Raw genomic sequence first — 13,200 nt, forward strand, 5'->3', positions numbered from 1 at the left:
CCCTAATGTATATATGTATATAATTGTCACCGTAATTATATTGTGTTAAAAATTTTATACTGCGAAATGACAGGGTCGAAATTAATAACGTTCGAACAAAATCTCAATATATTCTTATTTTCATAATGATTTTTAAGGAACTAAGATTTGCCAAATTTGAATATGTTTTGTTTTCTTCGGGTTTACTGAATTTCAAACAGTTCGAAAATCGCGAGTTGACCATTTTTTCCTCAGCATTAATCGTTATATATAAATCGATAACAGACTTTCCGGTAACAGCTGGAAAACTAATTTTCATTCTGCACTTGGAACAATATTTTTCGATTGTGGTGTAAAAAAAAAAAAAAAAACTGAGCTCCGAAATTTTCGGTAGGATAACAGCGGCCGAACTATGACGGCTTGTAACGAGCCTGCAGGAGCGGAATAAAATTTGGTGCAGTATAAGTTTAAGGCGGAGTGTTGGTGGTGGTAATAGCGGTGGTGTATACATATAATAGTGTTTGAGCATAACAAGAAGGGTGGGCATGCCTGATTAGCCATGCACAATGAGGTAGCTGCCCATGCAACAATAGCAATGCCGTAAAAGAGAGCCCTTGTCGGCTGAAACCAGCACCTGGTATACAGGGTGTACGTAAAGTTAATTCGCCTCGTTGTTATACCCGTCATCTATGCAATGTATAACGCGCCCATTGTGCCTGAGTAAATACACAAATACTGTGCTGTGTACGTTCAACCCTTTCGGGCAGAGTGGAATGCTCAGAGTGTCATGTAAAAAATTTTTACATCTTACAGTCATCCTTGTAACAGTTTATTTACGACTTCCAATGATCTTTGTTACTTCTTATAACCCCAAAAACTCCCGGGTAACAAGTTTCGATGAGAATCGTCGGGTTTTGATACTTTTTTTTCGATTTCACATCCGCCATCTTGGATTTAGAAGTCATCAAATTCCGACTTCAGATTCGTGATCAGCCAACAATTAAATTCAGGCCAAAATATTAATTTGAAAAACGTGTGATTGAAAAGGTTAATCAATGTCTTGCAACAGCTGTGCACTGAGACTCGATCATTCGGTGGGGTTTTTCTCGAATCTCACTCGTCCGGTCAGCCAAAAGACAAAAAGAAAAAAAAACTCGAATAAAAAACGTGATGGAATTAATGTTTCCTACATCTAATCGTCGACTATTTCAACGATTTTATAAATTACATATTATACCGGTGATATTTTATACACGATTGTGTGAATCGAGGTTATGAATTAAGGTATGAATTTCGCAAGCTTAATTCCCGATTTTCCGACATTGTTCGAAGATGACGAACAGGTTTAAAATATCCTTGCCGTCCCGCTGCCGATCGTTCGATCGAAATCTATCATCAAATATTCTCGACAAATATCTTACTATTTAAAATTAATTCGAAGCGAGTCAAATGCGGCCATTTTAATTATCCGCGTACCTCGATTCCCGCTCTCTTTCAATTCTTTCTTCAACTCGTTCGGATCCCGCATACATATATACTTACGTCGATATAATTTCACTCGGCTCGACCGATGACCTAGAAGGTTTTATTTTTCAATAAAATAAAACCACATCGCATCACCCTCTCCCTTCAAACACACAATCGTTCCAATTCCGAAAACAAACGTACCCGTAAATCGCGAAAGTAATTCCAAAAAAAAAAAAAAAACCGGGAGACGAATTCGAGCCGCATGCGGGACCGTCATCGGGCATCGGTGAAGAACAAACGCGTAACCAGGACCGAACGGATCGGCTCATCGGCTGTTTAAGCGACGAACGTGTGTGCCTATCGTCTATCGCAAGGTAGGGGGTGTCCAAATCTCCAATTAGCCCTCAAGTCCCTCCCCTCGGGTGTCCAATCGCACGGCAAGGACGGGTTTTAGTCAACGCCCTCAATCCCCCCTCGTTTCGTACGTTCCTCGTGGCGTTTCACGAGTCACAGTCAGTTGGTGACCGCCGAACGAAACGGTTCTACCGCCGCCGCTACGCCGGGTAATAAACAAATCGCGCATAATTCACCGTCGCAGCTTGTCTGTGATCCAGGCGAGCGACCCCCTCCCCCGAAAGTAATAAAAAAAAAAATAAATAAATATAAAAAAAAAAAAAAAGAAAAATTACAAATCACGCCCGAGGTCTCGCAGACAATTGTATTTGTCGAAACGAATGATTTTCACTTGCGTGAAGTTTCGTTACAAACAATCATCGCGATGGTGATGATTGTATTCTAGTTATTCATTGCCTCTTCGACCGTATCGGGGGACGATACGAGGCGAATATCTTGAGGAATAAAACAATAATCGAATTCGAATCGAGAATTTTGACGTGCAAGAATTCCTCTTCCGGAAAACTAAACGACAAGTCGAAACCCGTTCACGTTGCAAACTCGTCGATTTGTGCATTTCTATATCCTATGTATGTGCTTACAGACGTATATCCACGCTTTCTCACGATACAACGTATACGTCGTTCTTGCCGACATTGAATGCCTAAAAATTGTGATCCTCGTAGGTATTGTATTATACATACCGTTTGACGGATGCGTGTTTATAAACACAAAAAAGACAACAACAGCAACAATAATTAACGCGATTACTAACCGTAAAAACAACCGTTGTGTGTGATATTTAAAAAACGAATCTTATGCTAAATCACAAAATTGTATATTCAATATATTATTATATACGTACATACACGTGTAATAATTTGTTAATGTAAAAACGTGGCAAGAACGAGAATAAGAGAAAAAAACGGAAAGAACAAGAAATAAAAAGCGTAACACCGGTTACAATAATAATAATAACAACAACAACAACAACAATAACAATAATTGCAGAGTATAAAAATTATATATATAAAAATTAAAAAATAATAAAAATATAAATAACAAGCGTCGGTTAAACGAGATGCTGGGCTAAGAGATAAACAGGACTAATTAATTGTCGGTATTTAAGGGGACGCTCGTAGAGGACGTCGACGCCGGTGGGAGGAGTGGGGGGAGGGGGGGGAGGAGGAGGAGGAGGAGATATTTTATTACGTAAAACAGTGTCGGGGGTTTTTTTTTTTTTTTTTTCTTTCTTTCCCTTTTCTTCACCTTTCTACGCTTCGAGTGCAGTGTGACATAATCGCCAATTATTTTCTCCTCCCGCATCAGTGTGCAGCCTGGGTTTAGTTTATATATTATATATATGTATATGCGTAATACAATAATATCGGAATCTCGAATGGCCGAGATCGCAGTGCCTCGTAATACAACCACTACTGTTACCAGTCGCGTTTCAAATTGTATAACCGCTGGTATCGGTGCACCGTCATCTTCATCGTCATCGTCGTCGTCATCTTCATCGACGTCGACGACCACGATCATGATCGTCGCAATAATACTCGCCCTCGTCACTCAGCACAACGGGGTTCAGGCTAATTGGTGGTAAGTTATCGATTACAAACTGGTATCGTAATATCAAACGCTTGTCGTTTCGTTCGCATATCGTTAAATTTGTTATTACGTATGAGGAAGACGCGTCGAATTGGTTAATAATAATTGAAATATCGAGAGGAAGAGCGATCGAATTATACGAGAGTTTCTTTTCTTCTCGCGACTATTCTTCGATTGTTTATTTATTTTTCATTTTATTTTTCAATTTTTCAATTCGTGTTCTCTCTTTTTTTTTCTTTTTTTTTTTATTTCAACCCGTCGTTTCCTCAATTCAATACTGTATTGATGATACAGAAATTTACTTGTCGTAAGCTTATAATATCGGCTCTTCGTTCGTACATGTATACATTGTTAGGTATACCTGTAATATAGTTGACGATCGGTAGTCATAGTCTGTAACGATCGTGACGGTTGTAAAAGTGCGTCACTAATACGCTTTTAACACGTTTTCCTTATTGTAGTGCAGCATGCGCAGCAAGCCTTTATTACACGCTGCACAGGCATTGCGCGTACCAACGTATTTAGAAAGTGGCGAGATTGTATTTTTTGTTGTTGTTGTTGTTGTTGTTTTTTTTTCCCCCGAGACCGAAGCTTTTGACGCTTTTTTTTTTCTTTTAATTTCGATGTTTTTTCCTTCTTCTTCTTCTTCTTGATCCGAATTTCGTGCGACAGACATGAGAATAAACAATATCTTGCGTACGGAAAAACGTGAAAAAACAAAAGCAAAAAAAAAAATTATAAGGTGGAAAAGAGAAATCGCAAGGCTGTGCAAAAGCTGCTTGCTCTTAAAAAAAAAAGAAAAGAAAAAGAATAAGAAATAAGCGAGGAGTTTAAAGATCATACCGACGCGATGGGAAAAAACGATGAAATAAAATGACCCGGCAATAAATGCGAAAAGTAATAAAAAATCTTTCGTACAGCGTGTGTATAATATCGTGCATGGTGTTTGTCTCGTTATCGTAACGAGTTACATACAAACACGCGAAACGTAACTTTGCGTATAATAATAATAATAATAATAATTATTTACTTTGAAACTTTAACCCCGAATTTGCGGAGTTGCAGTTTTGCAGTTGCGCTTCGAGCTTCGAGCTTTTTTGCGGCGAACGGACCGGGCTAATTAACAAAGCCGATTTGCAAAACATTATATATCATTACGGTACAAAGTGTTTTTCCGCTGGTTACATTTGTGAACGATGCGAGGATGAAAAGATTTTTTTTGAATTTTCATCGCAGTCGCTTATTTTGTTCCTTTTCCATCCTTCTTTAAGAATTTTATTTCATTTCAGACAGTGACAATTTTTCCTGTTATTCTTCGAATTCTTTTCTCCAGAGTTTCATTCCGTTATTTTCCTTTTTATTTATTTATTTATTCATTTTTTTTTTTTGTTTTTTGTTCTTCAAATTTTATTCCTACCATTCATACCGTTCGTACTATATATTACATATATTACATGACATACACAGTACAGGCACCTTGCATTGCTTACGTTTTATTTATTTTTTTTTTTTACTACGTATCACGAATCAGCGCAGAAACACGTCTGACTAGTACTTACGTTACACGGGACAACGTTTCTGGCTGCATCAGATGCGCGTTGGTCGTACGTGACTTGAAAGTTTAGTTCAAACTTGATGCGCAACAACTATGCTCGTGTTTAGATGTGTACCGTGCACTACCCTTTACCCTACTTCTTCTCCTTCATCTTCTTCGTCCTACACGTATCAACGTGTACGCGATATCTAGTCGTTAACGTAACGCTCGTTATTCTCTTGTCATCGCTACACTCGATCCTGGAACGTGTTTTTGAAATTACTTTTTTTTTTATAATATTATAATAATCTCGATTTCAGAGAACAATTTTTTCCCATGTTCGTGCCCGTAATTTACCGTTTCTCGTTTTACTCAAATATATACTGCGATATTTTCACATTTGTTACAGATTGTGGAAAAAAAAATTCGCGTTACAGAGAGATCTATAATTTTATGATCGAATATTGTTGTGCTGTTCGAAATTTTCGCTGGGATGAAAAAGAAAAGAGCATAAAAAAGAAGAATACAGTCAATTCGAAGGGGTAAAATCCGCAAATATTCTCTTTCTTCCGTATAATAAACACGGGACGACAAAATGATCATCGTTTCTGAAAACTTGGTTAAATCGATATTAAAAATTCGTTCAATAAAAATATTGTTGCTTAATATGTTTAACTTGTATTTGTAACATATTTTCACAATTAATACACCGAAAGTTTCTTTGTTCTGAAATATTCTTTCAAATTTTATCGATCACTTTTACAAGGTGTGTGCATATATGTATATATATATATATATATATATATATGTATGGGTACCTGTAATATCTGATTATAGCCTGCGCAACATAAAACTGTGCGTATGGAATAGCACCGAAGTTTAGGGGCTTTAATAAAGCGATTTTATTAAGCAATATCAAGAAGAAGACAGGGATCCAGGGACGCGTTGAGTTTACGATAGCAATTAAGAATCGCATTATCGCCTTCTTTTATTCCCGATACCGCTGCCGCTTTCTCCCCCCCTCCATCTTCATCCTCTACGTCTCTTTAAAAGCGCATTTTGTAATATGACGGATATTAAATGCCGTGCATGCGCTTTTAGTTCACACCTTATACGACTTTTCTCCCCGGTATTTATTTCTTTCACTCCAAACTTCACGCCCAGTAAAAGTCACGTGTGTATCACAGGCGTTGTACCTACATTTATGTACGTACACTTGGGGACAACGAGTCTGAGACCTCGAATTTTTTTCACTAGACAGTCACGTTGGCAACACTGAGATACCTGCAGCGCCACGGTCGGCCGAGCGCGAAACAAACTCGATCTCAGTAAACGTAACATAACCCATGACCGTCGAACCTAACCTTAGAATTGACGCGTCGATCCAACATTTATTGAGATTGAGTTTGTTTCGCGCTCGGCCGACCGTGGCGCTGCGGGTTTCTCAGTGTTGCCAACGTGACTGTCTAGTGGAAAAAATTAGCCGTTTCAGATTCATTGTACCCAAGTGTACATCCGTATCCTACACGTGGCTTCTCCTCTCGCATCTATTCTATTTGAAAAGACAAGATTTTATGACGCAGTTGCCTCTTTGTGCACTCTAGATTCAAATCTTGTTCCGCTGTCGTTTGCTCTTCGTGCGATCTTCTTCACCTCGAAATAACCCCGATCCAACCGTCCAACCTTTTACTGTTATTAAGAATGAATTACACACGATTCTGGCGTTGATGTTTTTATCGACTTCTTGTTTCTCATCGTTTTTGGAGAAAAAAGGATGTTATCGCAGGAATTAACCTCCGAAAATTAAAAATTTAGATTTCACTAGATCTCGACACGTTTTGAAACTTTTCTTTTGTCCGATGGCTCAATGGACGCAGTTTTTCCAAACTTAAAACACCCCTTGGATTTTCACTTTGATCGGTTTGGTACTTTTTCGATTATTTGAATAGCAAAATTCCAAAAAATTCGAATAAAAATGATGATATAGCTTGAGAATGGACGATTGGATTTCAACGAAAATTTGTACCGTGAGGCTTTTCGGATCCCTAATCACGAATGTAAGGTCAGATTTGCAAAATTCAAATTTGGCGTATTCGATAAGCTGAAAAAAAAAAAACTAAAAACATTTGAATTTTGATGAAAATTTGTACTCGTCGGTTTGTTGGGCGGCTGATCACGAATCTCAAGTCGGATTGCGAAATTCAAAATGGCGATTCAATACGGTGGAAAAAAGTCTAAAAATATTCCGATTTCGGCAGAAATTGGTAGGCCGAGGTTTTTTAGGTCACCGATAACGAATCCAAGATCATATGCATATTTTCACGTAACACGGTATCCGAAGGTTTTAAAATCGTAAATCACGAATCTGCACTCGTGGTTCGAAATTCGAATCGGATGTTATTCTTTTTTTTTTCCACTATAATCCAAAGCCGGTTGTTACGTATGTAAGAACGTGAATCAAAGTCGCGTCGTTTGCGTAAATATTTCGGCGTGTCTTACACGTATAGCGTTATTATCCACACAGCGATCCTTGGACAAATTGAACAGAATTCGTTACTAGGCGTGTTGTTACAACATCGTATACAAGTTGCTCAACAAAGACATTTTAAAAGAATCCTTTTATCGCTCGACAAACTTTTATACCTACCGTCGATTTTCTCTTCCCCATCTTCATTCATTCCATTATCTGCCAGTGCGAATTTTATCCATCATCGTAATTTTTATTTTCCTCTAATCCCCCCTCACAGATGATTCAAAAACGGCAGTAAAATGGTAATCCTTGGATATACATCGCGTACACGTTGTACATCTACAATGCACGTACGTTTAAGGTGCACACATTGTGTGTATGCAAGCACACGCTCAAGCCAAATGGCAAAACTTAATGACGTACCATAAATCCGATGCCTTTCATTCGCCTTCTCATTTTTTCCTTTCCTTTTATTACTCGACTTCTGATCTTTTCTCTTTTGCTTTTATTATACACACCGCCTTCCTCACCGTTAGGATCCAAATAATGCAACCGGAACCGGACGCTCGTATACAACTGTAAAGATTTTTATCGAACAAAGATCATACGAACGTGTGTAACTACGATGTATTATCGATAGAAGTAAAAAAAAAAAAAAAAACGCGAATCTTTGGCAGTAACATTGAAATTTGGTACTCTTTTTTTTTTTTTTTTTTGTTTTTTATGATTTATTTTTTGATAATAACGTTTCAACAGCTGAAGTATGTTTAATAATAATAATATGTCATGAGAGAACCGATGTATAAAATACCCCGAGTTATTTTACGTTCAATGTTATAGTGGTACAATATTATACGGTCACGCCATCTTGTAGTATCGTAAAAAAAAGAAGTAAAGCTTGGGGAAGGGGGAAGTAAAAAACACCGCACGCATATCTATGGATATATGTACATGTGTAGTACGTACGTGAAGCACAAAGAGAAAAGAGGGGTCTCTGCCCTCTCTCACAATCAGTTTGAACCCCCATTGCCGCTGCTGCTGCTGCTACTGCTGCACCACCACCATATCGCGTGCCCACCTTACCCCACGTAACCATATAAAAACTTATGGCTTTCCATCGATGGCTTATTGCGCTGCAGGGTATGCGCGATGCTGGGTTGATGCCGGGATTTAAAATCGGCATCTTTTATAGGTGTGATATGTTATTTGGCAATGCCAGTATAAATATGACTATGGTATAAAGGTACGTGTTACATATGGGGCCGTCGTCGTACAATGGTAGCACTGAGAGAAATTTTTAATTTTTTTCTATTTACGAAATCAGGTTTCAAATTTACAAATTCGATGCAGCTACGTAAATTACGATATGCATACATTTGTTTTCAATTCGCAATGAAGCTGATTTTGATTTTACTAAAAATTTATAGGAACGATATAAAAAAAACTTCCAACACAGCGTAGGAAGTTACATGAAGAAATTTTGAACAGTGATATACCTACCTACTCATCTTCCGAAATGCGATACCTACGGTACGAATTTCTCTTTTTCAAAATAATCGTCTCATGAACTGACGATTGAAAACGACACTTGATTCGAAATCGTTTAGTTAGAAAGTCGAGGGGTCGAACTCGGTAGCACTGCAGTGTTTTTTGGCGTTAAGCTGCTGCCTCCGAAAGATAAAAAAGTTAATGGGTATCTCTGCACAGTTGCGTTGCTTATTACTCTGCAGTCCTCCTCCTCCTCCTTCTTCTCATCATCTTCATTCTCTTCATCCTCTTCATCCTCTTCATCTTCCATCTTCGACACAACAACACAGTGACTGCAGCAGCAGCTCGATCCGTCGCTCTTTTTCCACCGATCCTCGGTCCCGTCTCCATCTCGATGGTCTATTTCTTCTTCGGCGACTTTATCGTACCGACAAAGAAAATCGGCGAGCCGAAAGTGCTGCAGGTCCTCTTCGGATCCGCTTCGTTCGGCGTTGCAGCATCGGAGAGTCGAGAGGGACCAGCTAATGTCATAACAATGGGTGCTCTTCCCCTCCGCCTTGGAAACCCACGGCTTTTCCAACTCTTATGGATATGCATACGTGTACATGCACGTAAACATACACATACTCATGGACATGTATACCTACTTTGTCGAGAGTCTCGAGGCATTTTTCTCTCTTGGTTCTTCTGGTGGTGCTGCAGCACTGCTGGGACACCACCATCCACGGACCGCGAAGAGAGGTGAACAGAATGGAATGAAGAAGGAGAAGAAGAGAAGCCTGCCTAGTCTCTTCTCGCTTCTCGCTTCTCTCCTCAGTTCCATTCCGCTCTCCCTCTCTCTCTCTCTCTCTCCCCCTCGGTCTCTTCGTGACGCTGGTGGGTTCGTTACAAAGGGAGGTGCTAACAGCCACGAAACTCTCCTCTGAAGTAGCCGACAGGTAGACAATATGAAAAACTGACCCAACCTATGCCAGCCCCTCGGGCCTTCTTCAAAACTTGTTTTTGTTTCGTCATTTCCGAAGCCCTTGGTTGCGCTGCAGCGCCGGTTCACTCTTCTTCTTCTTTTTGCCCTTCTTCTTCTTCTTCTTCTTCTTCTTCTTCTTCTTCTTCTGGTCCTTGGCGGCGATTTCCTCCACCCAACGATCTCCTCGAATCATAGCCCTAATCCCGGAGGGCGTTTAATTGAAGAAGTTGAAGTGGAACTGCGGTGCTTGCATTACGCGATACTTCGTTTCATGGATTCGCTGCTCCAGTTCTTGAATCTTGATCTTTGTGGTGCGGGCCTTGCGTCACGCAGCTCGTAATCAATCCACGTTGTACTTGACCAGAAGGTCTTTGGATCTTTTGCGTTACCGACTTATTACAAAATACCATATGAAAAATTCCGGTAAACCAGCTTTTATATGTACGGATATTAAATGTTGTGAAATCTTCGGAGATGCGCAGAGTTTTAAATCCTTGGAAAGAATGCAAAGAATTGGTTTCCACATCGGTATAAAAAGTCGGGTAATTCGACGATATTTGTCCAAGTCAATGAACGGTTTAAACATTCCAATCCATCGTCAAATTCTTCCTTACCATTCTACCTGTGCGCTACCAAAATCCTAGTACCATTGTTAATTATCATGGTTTACCAAATCTTAGACAGCCCAAAAGGTGGGAGGTGACAATTTTTCCTCAACACGCATCGTTACGGTTATACTTAACCTAACCTAACCTAACCTAACCTTAATGTCTTGCCGCTACATATAACACCGTTGTTAATCATCGTGGTTTACCATATTCTAGACAATCCTAAAGGTGGGAAGTAACAATTTTTCCTTTGCACGTTATATCGTTACGATTATACTTAACCTAACTTAACCTAATCAAACCAAGCCTAACCTAACCTAACTTCATCATTAAAATTCGATGAATTTTCTTCATCGTTTGACCGTAATCATTTACGCCATACATAAAAGCGTTTTGCACAGCAGTGACGATGATCATCGTCGTCATCGTCGTCAGTCGCTCAGTCAGTCGGTTGGATATAAATCTACCGTTGAAGTTATGCAGCGAACTCGTATCGCGATGTTGCACACCCTGCAACTTGTCAAGGTGTCCATGCTCCTCAGATAGAGGTTAGGGGAAAAGTTCATTTCCTTCTCCGAGAATCGGAGATCAGAGAAACGCGACGAGTTGGAGGGGGATGCAGAATTTAACACCGTTCTTCGTACATGCATGTGCGTACATACTTACACCTATATTGCGCAAGATATCCGCCTTCCTAGGCTGTAGTATAGGATGAGGAGGATGGAGGCTCTCTTCGCCTGTTTTATTCAAGAGTCCATTACGCCGTCGAGAAACATTGCGAGAAAGAGAGCTAGAGATAAGAGGAGGAGAGACCCTTCGTCCAACTTTCCCCGCGGGATAAAATTGCATTCTGGGAGTTAGGGGGGGAAGGGGGGGGGGGGGGGGGGTCAGTCAGTCGATGCTGCATCCGTGCTGCTATACTATACCATACCATACCATACCATACCATACCATACCGTACCGTACTATAGGACCGCGCGTTTTACGCACTGGCACAACTTTATTGGTGGGTATACATTATACATATTACATGTTAGATGCAGCAGCAGGCACACTCCGCGTGTCTCTAATACCTTAGATCCCCCCCCCCAACACCATGTGTATCCCACGTATACGGTACTGCACCGCAATTTGACTCATGGGATCGACGAGGCCCTTGCTCTGTCGCTTATTTATCGCCAAGGGTTGATTTTATTTCCCTTCTCAAACCACATCCCACCACCCCTAGTTCTTTTTTCTTCCTAGATTTATGCTGCCGGGGCTCAGGTTGCGCGGCTCCCCAAAAGAATGCCTCCCTCCTGTTCCTATTCCCTTTCTCTCTCTCTCTCTCTGTCTCTCTTTCCTTCTTTCTTTCTCTTTTATTTACACAATTTATTTATTCATATTATTATTGCTCGCTGTAACGACTGTCTGTTGTTTTGCTCCGTGTTTACGGTATTGGTTACTTTTTGTATTTATTTCTTTACTTATTGTTATTGTAACGTTGAGATTTATGCATGTTCGTTGCTGATGTCTGACTACTATATGCTTCTGTTATGTTGTTTTCCGCTTAGTATAGTCTCACGTATCACTACCCGTACTCTTTCATTTGCCCTTTGGCCGAATTTGGCTACGGCGTTGATAAATGATTTGTAATCTAATCCAATCTCGTCTCTCTGATCGGAATTTTTACTCGATCTCTGTAGTTTCTCGCTATTTTTGCTTCTCTCCGAGAGTCGAGTATAACCGATTCGACAAAAAACTGTAACCTTACACTGTTAGAATAATTAAACTTAAACATAATGTCTCGGCAGGTTTACTTTATATTCTTGTTATTCGTTACATTTCTGTTAATCGATATGACAAAATTGTTTTGTAATTTTAACGTTTAAATTGTCACATCAACGTTTAATTTGTAACTTCTACTTTTTTCCCCACATAATCATACAATAAGCAATTTGTTAAATCAATCGAAAAATCTTAGTGTACTTGATGGGACATTTTTTCTATTTTTTTTTTTTTTTTCTTATCCAACCGTGTATATCATGAGAATACGATGGAATGTCCAATCGTTCGCAGAAAATGTAAGAATCGCGAGTTTCTATTAAATCATTTATTTTTTTCATAAAAAAAAAAAAAGAAAAAAAATTGACGTACCAACGCCGTTTTATCTTTTTCTACTTTATCACGATTAGAGTGGCGAATTGCACTTGAGAATGTGCGAAACGGAGTTAATGTTGCACGAGCGTGATGGAATTTTGCGCGAAGGGGGTATACGTGGTGTTGTGGAAGGAGACACACAGAGAGAGAGAGAGAGAGAGAGGAGGAGAGACGGTGCTTGCGAGCTAGGTGATCTATAGCTGAAGATAAGCCACGCATTCAACAAGTGTGCCTCTCCGAGATAGCTGGCGGGGTAAAACCTGGGGAATTTCGGACGTTGGATACGTGCTGCGATCACGATCATCCTCGAGCCAAAACCTTTTTTCGCACAAAAGGACTCTGTGTGTGTTAGGCCTGTAATAACGCGGCTTCGCCAACGACAAGTGGCTTTACCTCTCAATTTCAAGTTAGCGAAAAACGTTTCACGCGAACCGACGTCCTCTTTTCTCGTTTACAGACGTTTGTACAAATGCACTGAGAAAAATTTCATTCGTAATTTGACAAATTTTTGTTTAAACAATTTACGAACAACTTTTTTGACATTGTT

The 13,200-nt window shown here is 39.7% G+C and overlaps 1 protein-coding gene across 1 annotated transcript in view; it reads left to right on the plus strand.

The window, feature by feature from the left end:
• The first annotated feature begins 3,090 nt into the window (after positions 1 to 3,090).
• The window catches only part of LOC124219891 (protein Wnt-4), a 51,216-nt gene continuing 41,106 nt past the window's right edge, over positions 3,091 to 13,200 (plus strand). The window contains exon 1 of the mRNA XM_046628131.2: positions 3,091 to 3,441. Coding sequence (XP_046484087.1) covers positions 3,203 to 3,441 — 239 coding nt within the window. The 5' untranslated portion in view covers positions 3,091 to 3,202. The remainder of the gene's footprint in view (positions 3,442 to 13,200) is intronic.

The sequence above is a fragment of the Neodiprion pinetum genome, chromosome 5, assembly GCF_021155775.2.
Source record: "Neodiprion pinetum isolate iyNeoPine1 chromosome 5, iyNeoPine1.2, whole genome shotgun sequence".
Classification (NCBI taxonomy): domain Eukaryota; kingdom Metazoa; phylum Arthropoda; class Insecta; order Hymenoptera; family Diprionidae; genus Neodiprion; species Neodiprion pinetum.